We start from the raw sequence: 19,252 nt of genomic DNA on the forward strand, positions 1-19,252 counted from the left end.
GGAAAAGTAGTACTTATAATTGTGGAGTCCTGGCTTAATGAAATACCAGCTGGGCACGGTGCAAAGCAGACAGCTTGAGCTACCACAGGTTCAAGCTCAGATTCCCTTTAGAGGCACAGCACTGGAGAACGCCAGGCAGGCTGCATCTTTACAGCTTTTCCTGTTACAGGCTTTTTAGATTACACACTCCGTCGTAACTTCAAAAATAAGGACACCAGTTCTTAAAAAATAGCTTAATAAGTTCACTTTTTAGAAACAGCCTTTATACAATGCAAACAAAAAATGGAGACATGTCTGAAATATGAGCACCTTTCAGACATACAAAGTCAGGCATCACCTGAAGCTCCCAGAATGGAATGAATGAGCAATACATCAGTTCTAATGGATACAAGGGGCCTAATTAATTTAGCCAGCCCTACTGCCATTTACTGTAAGTGTGCTTTTCAGCACGTCACCTTCTTAAGACAGGTCCTCATGTTTCTTTTCTTGTTGCAGGCCCTGATTATGCAGGTATCGCCTTTGACAGAATCCAGGGGGATCATTCTGTGGCTGTTTAGAAGGTTTCAGAACTGGGTCCTAATTTATCTTCTCTTTCTCTCTCTCTCCCTCCTTTTAGAAAAAGTCTCTCAGTCTCTGGACTACCTCGAGCTGTCAAATCGCTTCCCCCGAGAGCTGTGGGATGCAGCCCTGCAGTTTTTCCTGAAGAAGAAGGATGATTGATTCTGTGCAATGGATTGTCTTTTCTAAACAGACCAATTAGCTTGAGCAAATTCTCAATGAAAAATGTTACACTACAACCCCCAAAAAAATCATGTTTTGCTTTGTGTTTTCTCATATGGAAGGCTAACTTCACTGCGAGGATTTGTTTAATGATAGTCTCACACGGGCACTTAAAATTCAGCAGACACGACAAGCTGTTTTCTTATGACCTTGCCCAGTGTTTCTCAGCAGTGTCACAGATAGAATTAAAAGGGGTGACGGAAATACTGGGGTATTTAACTGGAAAAAGAACACAGAAAATAGAAAGCACATTTAAAACAAATTAGTAATTGGTTTGTGAGTGAACAGCTCTTTTGATATATATTCAGTACTTGGTTTCAAAAAGCACTGTTAAAGGAAGGCTGGGCAGATTTTCTTGAGTTTGAAGTTTCTGGATTTTGTATACCATTATTTTTATATATACATTGTTTTCTGTAATTTACACTGTTCATGTGTCTAGGTGCTGTACATAATGTTCTCTTTTTGTACTCATGAGCCATTTGAGGTTTTTGGGGTTCCTCATTTGAGTGTGAAGATGCCACATGTAAAGTCTGCAATACAAAGCACTGCAACAGAATATAATTTATTCCATAATTTAAGTTTGTATCACATATAATAAAATAATTTATTCATTACCCATTTCAAAACTGCTTTTTTTGTGTGTTCCACAACAGTTCTTTGTGCTTTCCCTCGTGTCTTCTTTTCCTGGTTGGTACTGGCACCTCGTGTGAAATTAACAGAGATCGAGGGACCTGCAGTTCTGATTTGGACTTGATTGTGTGTGTGTGTGTGTGTGTGTGAAAAGTGAGGGACTACAATGCTTTCTAGTTAGACCTGGAAACATGACATACCCTCTAACAAATGTGCAGGTTCTCCTTTCCTCCTCTTGGCGTCCGACCCGAATCGACTGTGAGCCTCAGTCACCTGTCCTTTGTTCATTTACCACTCGGCTAGCCACACCAGGACGACCAAACCAGTCTCACTCTCTACCCCGACTGGGGATCCCTTGGCACAAATCACCCCTGCCCTACTCCTCTCCACCCTTTTTTGTTTAATGTGGTCTCTCCCCGCTGTTCAGGATTTTGATTCTGGCTGCCTTATTGATCCAACACTCACAGGACGACTTCCAGCTATATGGAGACCCAGGCAGGCCCTCTCACCTTCCCCTCTCACGCCTCTTCGAAAGGAAGGGGGTTTACTCAGTCGTCAGGTGTGGACGGCCTTAACAGCCGTCTCTTAAATCGGCGGGAAGGAAATTCCTACAACAGTATGGTCTGATTCAGCAAGACATTGGTACAGCCCGACGGAATTTGCAGTCCTGTTTCATTCCGCAACTCCTGGCTCCAGATTGTGCAGAGGGCAGCTTCCCCCTTCGCCGTCTGTTCGCCACCGCCATTCACTTGCTCAGACTTTTGGTATGAATACTGTATTTGATTTCTCCTAGTGTTTATGTGGATGAGATTTCCCTCAAAAAGTCACTTGCGTGGAGGGGTTCGACTGTATTATAGTTTCTGACCCCGTATCGCCAAATCACACGAAAAGCTCACCACACGACAGAAACGCTGCGACGGAATTCGGCCATTCGATACCTGCACGACGTACAGCGCGGGAAGTGCACTCATTTCCCTTTGGTTTTAACCATTTATTATTGCGCTAGCGAAGTCCTGAAGTGCCTGCGGTGAGGATTACACCATCTATTTTCGCTCTCCGAGCTGGGCTGCTACGCTCCCGGGAGAAGCAGAGCGGGCTGTTTGTTTTTCTTTCAGTTAATGTGAAGTACAGACACACCTCATTGAAACAGCTGATAAGAAGATCCAGATATCGAACATTATCTGATATTTAAACAAATACTGTAAACCGCAGAAACCTCTCGATTGTTTTTTTTCTGATGAGTTTTTTTTTTGTAACGGTTTCACACGGTTTGACGCCCCTCAAAGAGTCCCTATTTGTTTTAAAACCCAGTTTTCCCTTTTTTTGTTGCTTGATTGAGGAGAAATCTCTCGGATTAGATGCTTAAGAGTAACAGATCATTTCTTGAACAGACCTTCACTGGAAGGTACCGGCACAAGTAGTTTGAATCATAACGGCGCGTCCTTTCCTACAGAGCTGTAAACTAAAAACTCCGTTCTGGTAGGATGTCACAGTCATTTAAGAATTATTTTATGCCTATATATTTATCCAAGAGTGAGTCATATTACAGGCGTTGAATGCGTTTTATCTGGGTTTTTCAGCATTCAGCGACCTTTCCTTTGTCAGCCAGATAATGTGTACTGTATTATATCGGAAGCTGTTTATCGAATTGTAATTTTCAGGATACGAGACAAGGCGGGAATAAATTCGTAAATTAAAACTGTAACTGTATCAGATAAATCAGGTTTGGTAGGAATAATGTCCCCGGCTTGCTCTTGGAGTCAGTGGAGTACGAGATAATTCAATGAAACGCTTTGCATAGGGACGTTCAAGCCGTATACTTCCGTTTTTGTTACAGCTGTTGTTGTACTGTTATCATTTAACCATAATAATGATAGTAGGACAATGGGAAACACTAGACAATGTCTTTCTTTCTATTTCCTGACAAATTTCTAACAGAAAACAATTTATAAATCTCATTTTAGCCTTTTATTTCTGATGTCATTAGTGATGTAGGAATCATTAAATGAGGAATTCCTTTAAAAAAGAATAATTTCCATCATTAATCAATAAAATACAAAAAAGTGCGGGAATATCTGAACACAGGTACCGGTACAAAAATGTATTTTAGTTTAAATTTTATATATATACAGATTGCGTTATTGTAAATTTTCTAGTTTTCGAAGTCTTTTGATACACGAAAATGTATCACATAGTGTGGTGTGGTGCCAAGTTTATTATTGCAGTGCGGGTCGAAAGATATACATTTCATTGTAATGGGAACCGAAACGGAAAAGTTGTGGACTGTGGATGTCAGCCGTGGTTTGAATCAATGCACAGGTAGCCGAACGCTAATGATTACCTTTTGAAATCTTAAAAACAAATTACAGCTGAAGTTAAAACAGTATTTAACGTTTTTCATGTTACCCCCAGTCTTTATACAGAACTCTTGTTCATTTAAAACAAAGTAACCATCCAAATATTTTTAGATTGGCTAAAGAAAATATATCCGCGCAAATCGGTTATATTTCGTCAACCTCCGATGTCACTTCTGAGCGGATGAGGGTCTTTAAATTGAGGGCAAAGATTAATCAAAGGTGGACTTCAAATTACACGCGTCCTTGTGCTACATTTATTAAAGATTGTTTAATGATTATAAAACAAATCTAAATGATTAAGTTTCACTTAAAATATTTTGTGCATTTTGTAACCAGATTAAAGTTAAAACTTGGATACTTGGATTAACTAAAATAGATGTGTTATTTTAGTAAAGTATTAACATAATAATAAGGATGATGATAATGAGGATTATTATTATTATTATTATTATTATTATTATTATTATTATTATTATTATTATTATTATTATTATTATTATTCGATTGCCGGAAAACAAAAGCCCCTTCTGGATTACTTGAGTGCCTTGTTCCAATATTATAGCTTCATACTGCAAACATAGAGATATTGGTGTCATCGCTAAGGTGTCATCAATTCTGTTTATATAAATTGATGTTCTTAATTGCAAAAAGCATTTTTTTTTTCCAACACGAATCGTTTGCAGACGGCGTTGATCTCCACCAATCAATTAGGCGGAAATCAGCGTTTAAAGAGAATATAAAGGTTTTGATATCAGGCATTGATGTCCGTTTTCCGTTTTTTTTATTCATTTCCATGTTACATGAGGTACGAGGATAAACTATACATTGAAATATGTTGATAATGTTAAAATGTTAAAAGATCAAAACTTGAAAGTATGGAAAAATGACCTTCTAGCGTATTTGTGTATACAGTACCCCAAATATATTAATTTAATAAAGCTGTTAATCTTGATGCGACTTTTGAAGTAGAGGCGTCTCCTTCATCGGATTTCCAGGAACAGTTGCAGGTAGGCTGAGAATGTACTGTAACAGTTAATGCACGCTTGGACACTTTGTATCCCGTGTTTTTCCGATTTGTGAATCGAGAAAGGGGCGATTTCGAAGCAGAACTGAAGCAGGTTGTTTGTCTTCACCTACAGGACTCGAAGGTTTCCGTGAAGAGAGAAGTGATAGCAGAGCGGGCGGGGATGGTGTACCTGCCTGCCCCGTGTAGCCGCACACGAGTGTCAACCCTTATTTCAAAACAGCCCCCTAGACTGGACGCGCTCGCATCGCATCACTGAACGAACCTCAGCTCTCATTTGAGTTTTTGAACCAAAGAAAAGCTGAAAGTGGAAGATTAAAAATCGAAGCACTATTACCTGTAATTTATATTCACACATAGCCGGCACCCGACGTCAATGAAAAGACAAAATACAATTTTCTAAATTGAGAATGTTTTTATGCGTGTGGATTGTAATGGGGCTGTGTAGCCCATTGACTGTTACAAATGTTCCGTAAGAGGTTTATAACGCGTTTGACTGCAAAGGCTGGCATGCAGTTTTAGTCTACTTTACCGAAATCCGTGACATCACAACCCTTAAAATACGTTTAGTGCATTTTGAAGCTGCAGGACAGGTTTAGGAATCTCATTCTACTGATAATGAACCCTTTATATCAGAAAAGGAAGATGACAGACCTTTGCCACACGATTTTCTATGTTCGATTGTTTTATGCCAAGCCGTTTCAGGAATGTATGTATGAGTGCATTCTGCGTTCAAGTAATCGATTTTTAATTTTCAAAGAGTTCAGTCATAAACTACCTGTGTAAACATTTCTTTCCATGTGTTGCAAAATCTTGCCATACAAAGATGTAATCGGCGGGAGGGTGAGAGTTCAGGTTTTTCCTGGATTTTTTCCTATGCTCACTGTTAGACTGGGGCTTTTCTGAGACTACAGTGTGGTACCGGTGCATTATTTTACTAGAGGGCCGACCTAACGATACTGGGAGCCCTGGCGTGACCAGTCACGCTCTGGTCCAAGCTGCTCTTTGTTAATCTTTAGCTGTTCCTTATCTCCAAGTCACTGCTTCGTTTCCTGCAATATTCCCGAAAGACCTAGGCTGTGCACCCATTAAACATCCATTTTTTTTCAGGTCTGTTTCTCATTGGAATGACTTGAATCTGGAAGCCGAGGACCCGAGTTTGAAGCAAACCAAAACCCCCTTATTAGATGAGAAAGGAACAGTGGATATTTTACATCGCCGCTCTGTAGTCTAGGACAAGGGGAATATTTGAGCACAATTCATTACAGTGCGTTTAAGGATGATAAGCCGGTCAACATGAAACACGTTTTCGTTGTTAATGTCATATTCATTGCAGACATCATGCAGACCACAATAATTTGTGTACAAGGATATATATTGTTGTAGAAATGTGTCATTACCGCTCGTTTTACACGCGTTTAACCGTGGATTATCGAGTATTAAAGATGCATACTTGTTAAAACTGTGACACGCTTAAAATATTGTTTGGGGATGTTAATTCACCATCTTTGTGCATTAATAATGGCTGGATTACAATGACAATGAAAGACATTAAAAGAAAAAAACAAGAAGTGTTGCATGAAACTCTGTCTTCAATTTCCATTTGTGCCCTGGAGTCTGGTGAAGTATTCAGGTAACTCTGTTATTTCCTGCGATCACAAAGCCGATCTTCAGAAACAAATTGTTGACGTTTGAAATGTCACTCCAGGCTGACCTGGGCACGTCGTGTCCAGCGGCGATTCCCAGCCCGGATTCTGACTGGAATGAAAATAAACTGAGGACACGCCAGAGTGGCCTGGGAGCTGGGCTTCCCTTCAATAAGGGAAAGAGAGAAGTGGGTTTGTTGTGGCTTCATTCAATGTATCGTTTTCAGGTGATGCCAAGCACAGATAAGAAGCCGCCGCTCCTTGTCCTCTGTCTAGACTTGTGACTTAACAAGTGAAACTGGATTGATCACATCACAAATCCACCGAGAAGGCAAACGAGGGAGTATCCCCCACCCATTCACACACCCACTCAGCTCCGCTGACGCCCCAGCCCGTTCCAGCGGCACTGAAAGGGTTAGCAACATAAAGGACATCGACAGAAGGAAGTTTTATTGTCGTTATTGTTTTATTCTCCTGGTTTGATGGGAAACAGGCCAGCGCGAAAAGAAGCGTCACGTTGTCAGTTTTATGCTTCTGAAGAGCACTATGGATATCCATTGCTCTACCGCTCGCTGTGGGCCTAAACGAAGATTTGCGTAGTTTATACTGAGGTGCATTTTATTAGGCTTATTTTTAATTATTGGGCTTGCGTGCAGAGATGAATTCACCCTTCATTTAAACGCCGTGAAAATGAATAATGATACATATAACCTAGGTTGTGATTACCGAAACTGTAAATATTTTGATGGGTTAACTTATTCTACAAAAATGTCTTGGACATTATTTGTAATGTTCCTGTCTCGCAGGTCTCATGAATTCGAAGGGATTGTTCAATTGAACGGATCAATCACCGGGGCTCAGATTCAAGTGTTTGACAATTGCACCCTACAGCAATATCCTTCTGAACATAACGGCGGTTCATTTTTTTTCTCACTTTAATTAATTAATCAGTAAATCCCCGTAATTTATTTAAATTATATGTAATTAAATCGCTTGAGAAACTGCTCCTTAAATGGTTTGTTTTAATATTTGCAAACAAATAAACTAAAAGAAAGATTTTAGATCAAGCGGGGTTTTTTACATGCAGGCCTGTCACATTTACAATATACATAGTAGACTATGTCAAAAGCCGAAGTCATCCAGGACTCGTGGCCCCTTTAAATGTGGAAACTATTTGAAAGAATGTAAAGGAAATTTAATGTACAAAATAGAACCAAATGATATGAAAAGGGGAAACGTTTTCAATCTGTTTCAGAAGTTGCCCGAAGTGTCCAAAGATTAATAAACTTTAAAGTCTGACTTCCATCTTTCAGCGGAGTGTGGTAGTGCCAAGCTACAAATCAGTTCAAGACCACTTTTAATTGATTTTAATAAGATAGTTGGCGCTGTTCACTTTAGAAACCAAAACGGTAGTCAGTCTTTGCTTTTCGTCTAAGAGTTTTGAAATCGCTTCTGGAACTGCGTAAACAAAGTGTTTCCAGACATAAGCAGCATTTACACGTTTTATTAAGATCAAATATTCCCTGTATGAACTGTTGTTCTGACAATAAATAACAATAACTTACTTTTGTTCGATAGAGGCTCAAACAATCTGTCCTCCGTCCACTCAGATAAAATATTTTACAACAAGAGTCTGTTTTATATCATCTCCGGCAATCATGCTCTTTAAGACAAACACGGTAAAGGGATTTTTGAAGTCAATAACGAAATATGAAAAAAATGCCTCACATGTTGAAGAAACAAGACACAATTATCATCATGATGGAAAAGTTTAAGGTTCAACAGAGAAGAGCCACTGGCTTTTCATTCGGGAAGACTAGTTTATATATCCTTCAAGAGTTCTTCTTTCCTGTGTAACTTGGATTCAGATGGATTCAAACCGCGTAATTAACAATGTTTTTGGTCAACCAAATTCCCAGGATGCGAAACAGTATATAAAGTCTTGACCAGGCAGCTTTGCTTTCCGGAAGAATTTCCGATCATTCTGTCTTCCAAGCCAAATCTTTTTTTCCCCATAAAAAATATTTTGATGCTGTGATGAGCTGGTCTGTTCTCATGCAGGGTATAGCGGGAGCATGCTGGGTCCGGAATCGGGGCTTGGCCGGGCCTCACGTCTCAACTGGGCTCGGAACCATGCTGTTGGGGGTGTCTGGTAACTGAGATGACAACGAAGTCACGTCGCTGCCTGACGAATTACCCAAGGAGCCGGATTCGGAAAAAGACACCTGTGAGGAGAACAGACCTGATTAGCTTCCGTTACAATACAATACAGGTCGATATCATATCTGTTCTTATTCGGCTTTCCGTCTTATTTCCCATCTTACAGTATTACCAGTCTTCAGATACGAAGACGGGCAAATTTCGCAAGGAATTCATATTTTAGTCAGATAAAAAAATCCTGTACCTAAGTGACTTAATACAGTATTTCTATTGCACGGATGAAATTCTTTAAATATGCGTGATCAGCATTTTGCTGTGATTAAAATTCGGTATATTGTAATATGCATAAATACCTTACATAACATACGTAAGAAATATTTAAATGTATTCTACATTTACAAATATATGGGAAACAAGAATGGTTCAGTGACTGATTTTATGTGCAACATATTTTTTTGTATCATTGTATTCGATGCTACTACATTGGAAACATCCCTAGATTTACAGCTAGATTTACAGAGACCAAATATGTTTTTTTTTATCACCTTTAGTAGGTGCTGAGCGTAAAAATGAGCATTTTAATTAAATTATACATCTCCGAAATATCTCTTCATTCACCGATTCAGAAAGAAAAAGGAAGTCTATTTCTGTGGTGTGAGGGCAAATGACAAGGAGCGAGGAACAGGACACGCTCAAAGTTTCAAGGCTCATGATCCTGCTACCCAGCAAATAATGACCAGGAGACCTGAGCATTTTCAACACACCTAGAGATGTTCGCACACGTAGAGGTCAAGGTCATCCATGACTAACCGCAGCACACAAAGGCGCAGCAAACCGTGTATTCTTTAAAACAAAGCAGGGGGAGAAAGTGTGGCAAGTTTACAACTTTCTTCCACGCCGCTGACTCCCCCAGATCTTCTGCGAGAGAAGTAGAAGCTGGACATTAAAGAAAATGTTTTTTTTTCTCTCTCTCTGTCCCTCGCTCTCCCTCTCCCTTACCAGCTGTTGAAAGGCAGGTTGGTCCAGGTCACTTTGCAAGGCGAATTCACTCAGGGCTTTCCAGGGGGGCTGGTATGTCTGCACCTCCACCGGATTGCCCTGGACGGCGTTGTCGTGTCTAATCGGGCTGCCTGCTACGAGTGGCGTCCCCGTGAGTCCCTGAAGGTTCTGGATGGGGAAGACACGGAGAATGAAAAACAGACCCTTGAGAAAACGCTAATATAACCAAGGGCATATTGACCGTTTTAAACATTTTCCGCGTCTTAAAAATCCGAATTTCAACGCCCTTGGATTCCAAAAACCCATCTGATTTCTGTTGGTCGAAATGCAAGGCGAATTCAAGCGCTATGCTAAATTCACACTGAGGTTATGCATTTTTCAGAAGCAAGGTGTCCTTTGGAATGCATTATTCACAAACCAAAAGATATCCTAGTACTTTGTGTAAAGGGGCGGCGTGATATTCAATTTGGACAGATGATCGTTTATGCAATAATGAACTCCATACATTTCTCGTAATAGGTTCTTCTAGCACGGAATGCAGCATTCGCTATTTTTATTTTTTTACATGTAGTCTACGAACACCCCCCACCAAAAAAAAGGTCTGTCTTACATGACTGTGTTGAAAACCTTTAACGTTTAGAACACCAGCCTGAACAAACTATTGGAAAGGAAGCTCGATACATGGTTACCTAATTTCTATTTGGACATTTTAACAAATAGGGTGTAAAGTGAACAACATAATGAAGTGAAAGAGGACCGACAACACCTGCTTACAGTGCGCTAGTTTTACTTTTCGCAGGTCCCCATGAGAAGCTTCAAACAGCCCAAAAGTAAAAAATAAAACTTAGTTTCCTTTTTCTTTCGTTAGCTACAAACCAAGAAGAATAACCGGATCAGAATGAAATTTGTGAACCAAAGGACGCGTTCAAAATTGGTCACAATATGCTGCCTCTCTCACTACAGCAGTAATTTCGTGCAACCCGGTGCAATGCTTACAGTTTTATCATTGTGTTGCTGCTGTTGGAGCTGCTTCATGAGGATGGATCTCTTTTTGTCTTTACAGCGTTTGTTCTGAAACCAGACTCTTATAACCCGTGGGCTGAGACCGGTCATTTCCACCAGCTGTTCCTTCATAAGGGCGTCCGGCCTGGGGTTAGCGTTGTAGCAGGTCCGCAGGGTGTGCAGCTGTTTCTCGTTCAGCACTGTCCGCACCCGAGTGGTCTTCTCCGACTGCTTGTGGACATGAGTTCGGAGCTGGGGCTGTCGAACCGACACTGGGTCCGCTAAAAAAGACGCATTTAATTAAGAGCACTTTAATATCATGTTAGTAGCGCGTTAAAGCCGGCGTTACGGTGGCTTGATGAACCCACCTGGAGGAAACCTCCGCTTTGTAATTCCTCCATTATAAATGCAATCTAACTTAATGAGTTATTTTCACATTTCTTCGATTAAAGTGATCCCCTCGTCTTTGCAAATCAAAGTCTTGTGTTTTAGAAAGAAATGAACTCTGATTACAATGTAAATGTATTTAAATATTTTTGCACTGCGTTGTGTGATAGATTTCGGGGCCTGCGACATAAAAGGTAGTAAAGCCATTCATAGTGTCAAAAACTACATTATGGAATTAATTTAGTAAATTACACATGGCAACTAAAATTAGTCATAAAGGTAATCTGGCAAAAACATAAATAAACTGTCATCCTTGGGGGCTCTACTCCAAAATAAATAAAGATGAATTCCCATACAGAATTTATGTTGCAGAAATTTCTTCATATCATTATTAACATTTAGTGTGTAGCAACATTTCCCATAGCGCTCCCGAATTTCTGTATTGTTCATGTTTAAAAGCAAAAGAAAACACAATTATGATAGAATGTTTATAGTTTATATAAGTAAAATAGTTTACATGCTTGGAATTGCATATAAGCTATTTAAAATATAGATTATTAGTATAATGCGTATGATTAAATATATTATTACACAATGAAGATAGAGCTTACTCGGTTTTGTTTTTTGAAATCGTTTCAAGAAACATTTGAGATTTACATTTTAAATTCAGCACTGGTATATTAACGATGATATAGAGGTGCCTACAGTATATCTAGATTACACGCGGTTCGTCTTTCAATAATTCGATATAGCAACGATTTCGAAACCTAGCTATGATTCGAGTAGACAAAAGCAACGTAGCGCCAAACCTGACCAGCGCGTAGTTCCATAAATGATACCTTATCAGTATCAGTGCATACAGTACCATTTTCCTGACCAAATACAGTTGTGAGAGAGATTTTATGCATGCTGGCTGTATAAAACAAGTAGGGATACAAAGCTCATCGAGAACCTGCTTTAACCACATTCATCATGGATAATCCCTAAAATTATTAGGAATAGACAGACTCCCCAGCAAAAAAATATATATATTTTGCATATTATATGTCCATTCATGTAAAGGATAGAGGAATTATATAGGAAGACCCTATATCAGGAAAAAAAATATTGTGCCCAAGAAAAAAAGTAAAATACGCTTCAAAAAGAATAAGCACTTCAGGCAAAGCGATATATATATATCAATTCGTTATGTTTATCAAACCGTAATGGCACTGCCTGTACTAAAACATATAAACACGCCAATTACATCCTAGAGACGCAAAACATATTTTCCTCTACAGACGAAAGCCGATGTTGCCTCACAGGCAGACAAGCGGCAGGTTTCCCCACATGGAGCTCTGATTTCTTCACCACGGGCAAAGCAAGTGCTACATCAAACCAGCCTCGGTCGCAAACAGAATGCAGGAAAATATTTTTTTTACACCTTCCCAGGGTAAACAGGACAGATTTAGAGTTGTTTATCTAAAACAACGGCATATTACAGGGCGTCATTGATTGCGTGCATCTGGTAGTTGCTTGAACTTGAAATTTCAACCTCAGGCCCCATAGGCCTTAGTGATCCTACAAGAAAATCGTCTCGACTGACGGAGCTACAGTTTCAGACACAGAATGAAACCTTATGACTTTTCCTGCAAAAGCTAATGTGCCTAAACATGAGAAAGTTCTACGTTTTTTAAATACTGAATCGTCATAACTAAAGACTGTGGTAGCTGCTTATTTCGAAGTCATTCGTTAAGATGAAAAAAAAAACTGCACTGAGCGTTTATTTGTCTACATTTAAGGATTAATTGAAATACAGTGACAATTACCAGGTGGTTCATCAAAATGACAATCGCCCTTGATTATAAGTACTTACAACGGTCTAAACGTTTTGTTTTTAAATGGAAAGTTTGTCCTTCTTTGCATTTTGTTTCGCCCGAACTTCATTATATTTCATGATACTTTCCAAAAGCTGCTTGCATTAGTTTTTTTTTTACCAACCAAAACATGACAGTAATAAAACTGCCAGCATTTAAAATGCAATCATGCAGAAAACCAATAACATTGCATATATCCGTTGTATTATGCAATGTTATTGGTTTTTATGTGGAAGAAAGCATTTTAACTTTGTTATACTTATTCTATTTGAAATAACCGAACGCGACGAGGGGCATCAATGTCTTTCCTTTGGTATATGGTACTTCAAATGACCCCATTGCGCACTAGAACTAATAATACAATTTTACAGTAACTTCTGTGAAAAGCTTATCATCTTAAGCTAGAAAACAAGGCCGTTGGGCCTTAGATATTAATACTAGGAATGACAGTTGGAGTATGAGGGCGACAAACCGCCGCCGTTTCTTTAGGTAGTCGAAAAAGAAACTTCTTTTGTAATAAAAAGAGTTCAGAGCAATTAAGGCGTGACATAATAATAATAATAATAATAATAATAATAATAATAATAATAATAATAATAATAATAATAATAATAAATTTACCTGCCATGTGAAGAGATCTAGTGGAGTGAATGTGTCCCGGGCTGACAGGGCTGCCCGCCGAGCTCCGCTCCACAAGCAGGCTGTGATCAGCCCGGCACAGCAGCTCTTCGTCCCGGAGAGAGAACTCGTCTCCGGGCAGCAGCTGCCGGCTGCACACCGAGCACCTGAAGCACTCGATGTGATAGACGGTGTCTCTAGCTCTCATCACCAGATCGCTGCTGCTAAACCCCACGTTACATTTAGCGCATTTTATTCCGAACAGCCTGGAAAAAAAAAGGGCGGAAAACAAACCTAAAATAGTTTCGAGGATTTCTACAGGCGATGAGCATTAAACAAGTAGTTCAATTGCGTTGACGAAGCCGCTGCAAAACCGGGATTTGAACGGTCAACCTTTTTATGTTGGCAACATAATTTAATTATTATACTTTTATAACATTAAATTATTGTAGGTTTAAAACAGTAAATAAGCAGGTATTCGCAGCAGTTTGTACAGGCTGTGCTCCTCGAGTAGAAAAGCAGATTTAATTTAAGATGACCAGGTAATGACACAGGCTGTGTGTGCCGCAAATCTGAACATTCAGTCAAAAAGCACCCAGTGCAAACTAATATAATGTCTTCCACTAATAGGTTATGTTTAATGCTGTATTATAAATTAGATATCACATGTGGTCCTCGTTTAGTATGCTTAACATAAGTATCACACGAAACCAGAAAGAGACGAAACAAGTCATCCAATTTGTGAATGCGACTGTTAATGCTTTAAATTATTTTTTACAGTTTAAGCAACGTTTTCAATTTGATTTATTATTAACTAGCTGCTTTAACAAGGTGGACGCAGTTTTTACATTGTTTCAATGGCGACATTCTTATTTTTCCGTTTATTTCGGACATCTAAAAACGCCTAATATACGTTACATACTAATTTCTATTCCCCCCCCCCCCTCCACCGGATTAGTTAAATTATTATGTTCATCTTTGCTAGTGTTAAAATATTCATAAGAGTTATTGAACAGAGAAACTCCTACCTTACATAATCTCTTTTGCAGTACGTTTTGCCGTCTCGGACGAAGCAAGTGCAAGTCTCGTCCAGATACTGACTGCACTCCGCACATTTCAGGCAGGCAGCGTGCCACTCCAGATCGGGGGAAACTCGCAGTATATACTGGTCATGTATCTGACTTCCACAGCCTACACACATAGCGATTCCGGACTTCTCTGTCGAGAACAGGTAAAATAGCACTACTCGTTAACCCCACACCGAGCCTTTTGAAACGATTTCCCCCCCCAAAAAAAACCCAAACATGTAAAAAGCTTTGCATTTTCGTCTCAAGTTAGAAATATTCCTCCAGGAGCGGCAAACGATTACATGCAAATCGTCAACATACGCACATGCTTAAACGCACTGGTGCGAGTGCGATCTGCAAGCTTGATCGTTGAGGAACTTTTATTCAACTGGATTAAAGCAGCGCTGTGGAAAACAAAATAACGCCCCGTGCAATAGCTTTATCAGCGCGGTAGCTGCTGCGAGCACAGGTACAGATTGAATCCGCACACAAGTCAACGATACACCTAACCCCCCACACAAAACACAACGAAACAACTTAGCCGAAGATGACAGCAGAGCTGCTCAATTTACAGAACAGACTATTAACTAAAAATGGCACCGCTAAACGCGCAACCCGGATACTCACAAATTACTTTGAATTAATGAAGGCGTAAGAAGAAAAAAAAAACATTTACACTGGATGCAACCATTACTGGCTCAGTATGCGTACTAATGATAATAAGCGCTGACAATTATCCAAACAATAATAGTCCCTCGGTCTGAAACAAGGAAATAGGCTGACAAACACAGCATTTGACTTACTTTTGGAATGATCCCCCATATCACCCAAGAAAGAAGAGTTGAAAATAATATCCACCATACAGGAAGGATTGAGGACAGTGCAATAGGTGCAGAAATGAAGTAGGAGGTTGCCTTGCCCAGTCTCCAGCTGGCTGATAACTTCTATCCTAAGACTGGAGAGCAAGGGGGAAGAGCCGGCAGTGTCCCACACGCAGCCTGACGTCACACGCAAACTTGGACCCAGGCGCGCCGAGAGGGGCCAGGAGACCACGAAGTGATTGGCGAAGAGAAGACAATGCATCAGATACGCCCGGTGGCTCTTTCTGCACAGGCCGTGCGTTTTGTGCGGATTTTAATTAGTAATTATAACGTGAGCCCGGGGTTAACGAAACAATGTCAACACATGTATCTCACGTACTACACCTTGAAGTTAACAACAACAAACAACAACAATAATAATAATAATAATAATAATGAATAATAATAATTATTATAATAATAGAAAAGAACATTCTCCTACTAGAGTATGAGAAATAGGATTTTTTATTTCATTTGTTTAATCATAAAAGTGCTACATTATTTTAGTTTTTACTACTTTTATTGGGTTGAAATTTTACTCTTAATCGGCCCTACTGATTTTTCCCAATCTCTTGAAGATCTTTTGCGAATTGCTTTCCTGTAATTATTTGAGACAGTCGTGCAGATACATGTTAGGTCTTCTTTCCCAGAATGAATGAATAGAAGACGTAGTCTACTGTTTTTCAGATGAAATCTCAAGCTACACATACAAACATTTTTAAAGACAAGTGAGACAACATGAATGAAAAATGAAAAATCGTTGTGAAGTCTGAATCTTTTACATACGTTGTCATGTATCGGTATAATATTTAAATGTTTTGGATGTGTTCGAGCAGAGTGACCTCTGCTGGATATATTAACTATTGCAAATCGTCTCGACGACCGCCAGTGCCTTACTTCGCTTAATCTATATTGAATTTCAGATCGGTAAAACAAAATCTTTTCATGTTTACCTTATTATTCCATTGTTCTAAAAATAATAATAACGAGAACGCCGAGGCCCGAGAATAAAAACGTCATTTTGATCGTGGAAATAATCGGCACAACTCAGAATTTCACTGTTAAAATGTTATGTTCTCCTTTTCTTAATTTTAGAACCATGTGCAGTCATTCCACTGAAATGTACCTTCAATTCATATACATGTCTTGGTTTTCACAATATTCCTGTTCATTTAAAGTGTTGTTAAACAGGTTTTAATGGGCACATGTAGTTTAAAAGCATATTTAGTTTAAAACCCAGATTCAATGTTTTCTGCATTTTGTTCTTTGAAACCGTCTTGACCATAGATTCTGATTCTGAAACCATTAAACACATAGCCTTTAAATCGTTATCTGGTTTTGTGAAAAGAGCATTTCTATTCAATTAAGCAACCCAAAGTAAACAACTGTAAGTGTTTTGTTTTTCTTACTTATTTGAATAATGACGATATTAAAATAACGTTTTACAATTCTAACTGCCATGAAGTACGCTTAGTACAAACATATCAAAAACATCGCAAAGTGTTCTCAGATTGCACTATGTTTATCTGGAAAACCTATTGATTTTGGTGTCCAATTTAAAAAAACAGAGATTTACTCTCCTTCCCCAATCTTTTAAGTATCATTTATCTGTATTATCTAATAAAATCACCAGTACATATTGCGTGCGCGTTCAGACCTATGGGTCTAGATATCATGTATCCGGTAGCTGAAAGAGTGTCTTAAGGATATTTAGGATATCTGTTTTTCTCCTTATACATAGCAATAATCGTATTTTATACTCTAAAAACCACAGAGACACTTACAACAGAGAAAAATAAATTATACATGTACCGTGTTAGTAATGAACAATACAGAGAAAGGGAATCAACACGGATAGCTTGGAGACGCAGAGTTCAAAGTATTCGCCTATCTTAATCGATTCCCCCATCTGGATGGGCCAGTTAAAGGTTGCCTTATTTTTTTTGGTAGGATCGGGGTAACAGGAAGCTTGTAATAAGACTGGTCGACGTCATCGATTTTGGCGTGCATTAAGACGTCTGAAATCCTTTTTAAGCATGTTCCTTTATGAGTTAATTTCGTCATGGGTTGCGCTACATGCATCATAAATCACCCCGTTGTGGCGGAATTTTCCTTTCGTTGCGCTTAGGCAACATTTCATGTAATCTGTAGGAAACTAGCAGTTGTTTACAATCCTTCACATTTAGTTATTTGCTGGTGTATTGACACAAGCCTGGTGTTACCGGTACCGGGATAAAGAAGACAGATAACTTCTAATGAAACAACAGTTTTTTCGTACTGATGTCAAACATGGCATATATTACTGACGAACCCAATCCAATTGCTACAAAGCTCTATTCTCGACCGTTGTTTCATAATTGTACTATGAAAAACAAACCGATTTGTTCGGCCCAAATTTCCACAGGTCTGAAAATAATTAAAAGAACGAGATGCAAAAAAGGGGAAAAAATTGATATAAGAGGAGTGCAGAGAGACCTTGTTAAAGTCTCTTACCGTAGTTACTGCAACACAAAAAAATCACTCGGCACAACACGGAGCAGACACAAGCACACTTCATGTTATTTCAACGGCTAACATCAATTAAGTCGATTCCGATTCCTCAGGATATATCCAGGCGATTAAACAGAAAACAGGGCAACTACATTATTTGTGGAGGGCATTACCTCAGACGGCAAGATCCTACTCGTCGTTTTACACTACTTTCTATCAGCACTACCACCCTTTTCAACAACGATACCAATAAAGTTTACTGCAGGTCTTATTCTTGTAGAACTATTGGGTTTCAGTTTTGCCATCACACTCAAAATGTAAATTGTGTTTTTCATTACCCAAAATATTTATGACAACAAACCTATAGCCATTATTAATACATCTGTGACGTCACGTGGAGTATATTGCGCTATAAGGTTTCGATACATTATGCGACACTTTTTTTTAGCAAAACAGACGCGCTTAAACAGGGGGCGTTGGTATTTGCTGAAACAGAATTGATTGCTGAAAAGTTAAAATTCATTGTCTGTTTTTCAAGAATGTCATTGAAATCAGAAATGTCTCCGATGGAATTTACATTAGTTGAGGTTATGAACGAGATGGTTTTGATGTCATTTGATATGTACAATGCCTCGTGGGGAAAATACGCAAAACGTCTTTTTGCAGATAAAACATTATTTTAAAATAAAACCTATATATATATATAATTTGTCGAAATATTCGTTATTTCATAACAATTCTGTATACGAATGTCAGAATTCTTGGTTATTTTTTAGTAACATTGATGAATGTACCTCGATTTCCATTAGTATTTTAGAATGGCACCCGTTATACTAGAAAGTAAGTGAAATAACTATTGATTATTTGAATATATTTACACAAAATAAAAAAGGTTTGCGGTGTTGAGCAAAATCAAGCACTTCTTGATAAAAACCATAATCCAGCCATTCAGGATCTCCCACAACAACGCTCCTGTTAACTAACAAATAATAGCGAAAACATACAAAAAAATATAAACCACCATAACCTCCCCGATCGCTTGGATTTCGTATTAATAGAACAATTCACGATGCTATATTTTTTCTGTCGATTTTGTTTTTTTGTGTGAAATGGATACACCTAATTAAAATTAAAACTATACTGTAAAAAGGCACCGTCCTTCGGATGAGACGTAAAACCGAGGTCTTGACTCTCTGTGGTCATTAAAAATCCCAGGGCGTTTCTCGAAAAGAGTAGGGGTGTAACCCCGGCGTCCTGGCCAAATTTCCCATTGGCCTTTACCAATCATGGCCTCCTAATAATCCCCATCTATGAAAAAAAACAAACTAATTAAAAAGGTACGCGAACAAATCTCAGTCTGGCCTCTTAACACATTC

General features: G+C 38.9%; 2 protein-coding genes across 6 annotated transcripts in view; one reads left to right on the forward strand and one right to left on the reverse strand.

Annotated features, from left to right (window-relative positions):
- The window catches only part of scaper (S-phase cyclin A-associated protein in the ER), a 129,627-nt gene extending 128,221 nt beyond the window's left edge, over window positions 1-1,406 (forward strand). For all 5 annotated transcript variants that reach the window (XM_088641542.1, XM_088641541.1, XM_088641543.1 and 2 more), the window contains one exon: window positions 617-1,406. In XM_088641542.1, coding sequence (XP_088497668.1) covers window positions 617-720 — 104 coding nt within the window. In that variant the 3' untranslated portion in view covers window positions 721-1,406. The remainder of the gene's footprint in view (window positions 1-616) is intronic.
- A 6,519-nt stretch (window positions 1,407-7,925) lies between these two features.
- On the reverse strand, window positions 7,926-15,533 carry isl2a (ISL LIM homeobox 2a). Its single transcript, XM_088641559.1, has 6 exons — window positions 15,330-15,533; window positions 14,488-14,677; window positions 13,463-13,725; window positions 10,593-10,879; window positions 9,597-9,764; window positions 7,926-8,662 (listed from the first exon to the last, which is right to left on the reverse strand). The coding sequence occupies exons 1-6, from the start codon at window positions 15,385-15,387 to the stop codon at window positions 8,546-8,548; spliced, it is 1,083 nt and encodes a 360-aa protein (XP_088497685.1). The 5' UTR covers window positions 15,388-15,533; the 3' UTR covers window positions 7,926-8,545.
- Between the last annotated feature and the right edge of the window lie 3,719 nt (window positions 15,534-19,252).

The sequence above is a fragment of the Lepisosteus platostomus genome, chromosome 7 (genome assembly GCF_059453375.1).
Source record: "Lepisosteus platostomus isolate fLepPlt1 chromosome 7, fLepPlt1.hap1, whole genome shotgun sequence".
NCBI classification, from domain to species: domain Eukaryota; kingdom Metazoa; phylum Chordata; class Actinopteri; order Semionotiformes; family Lepisosteidae; genus Lepisosteus; species Lepisosteus platostomus.

Bases quoted from the DNA above. Each gene is read 5' to 3' on its own strand.
- isl2a (XM_088641559.1), bottom strand. From the start codon at position 15,387: ATGGTGGATATTATTTTCAACTCTTCTTTCTTGGGTGATATGGGGGAT. The intron at 13,726-14,487 runs GTAGGAGTTTCT...TTTTTTTTCCAG, and splicing joins TGCAAAAGAGATTATGTAAG to GCTGTTCGGAATAAAATGCG. The intron at 10,880-13,462 runs GTAAATTTATTA...CGTCTTTTTTAG, and splicing joins TAGATCTCTTCACATGGCAG to CGGACCCAGTGTCGGTTCGA.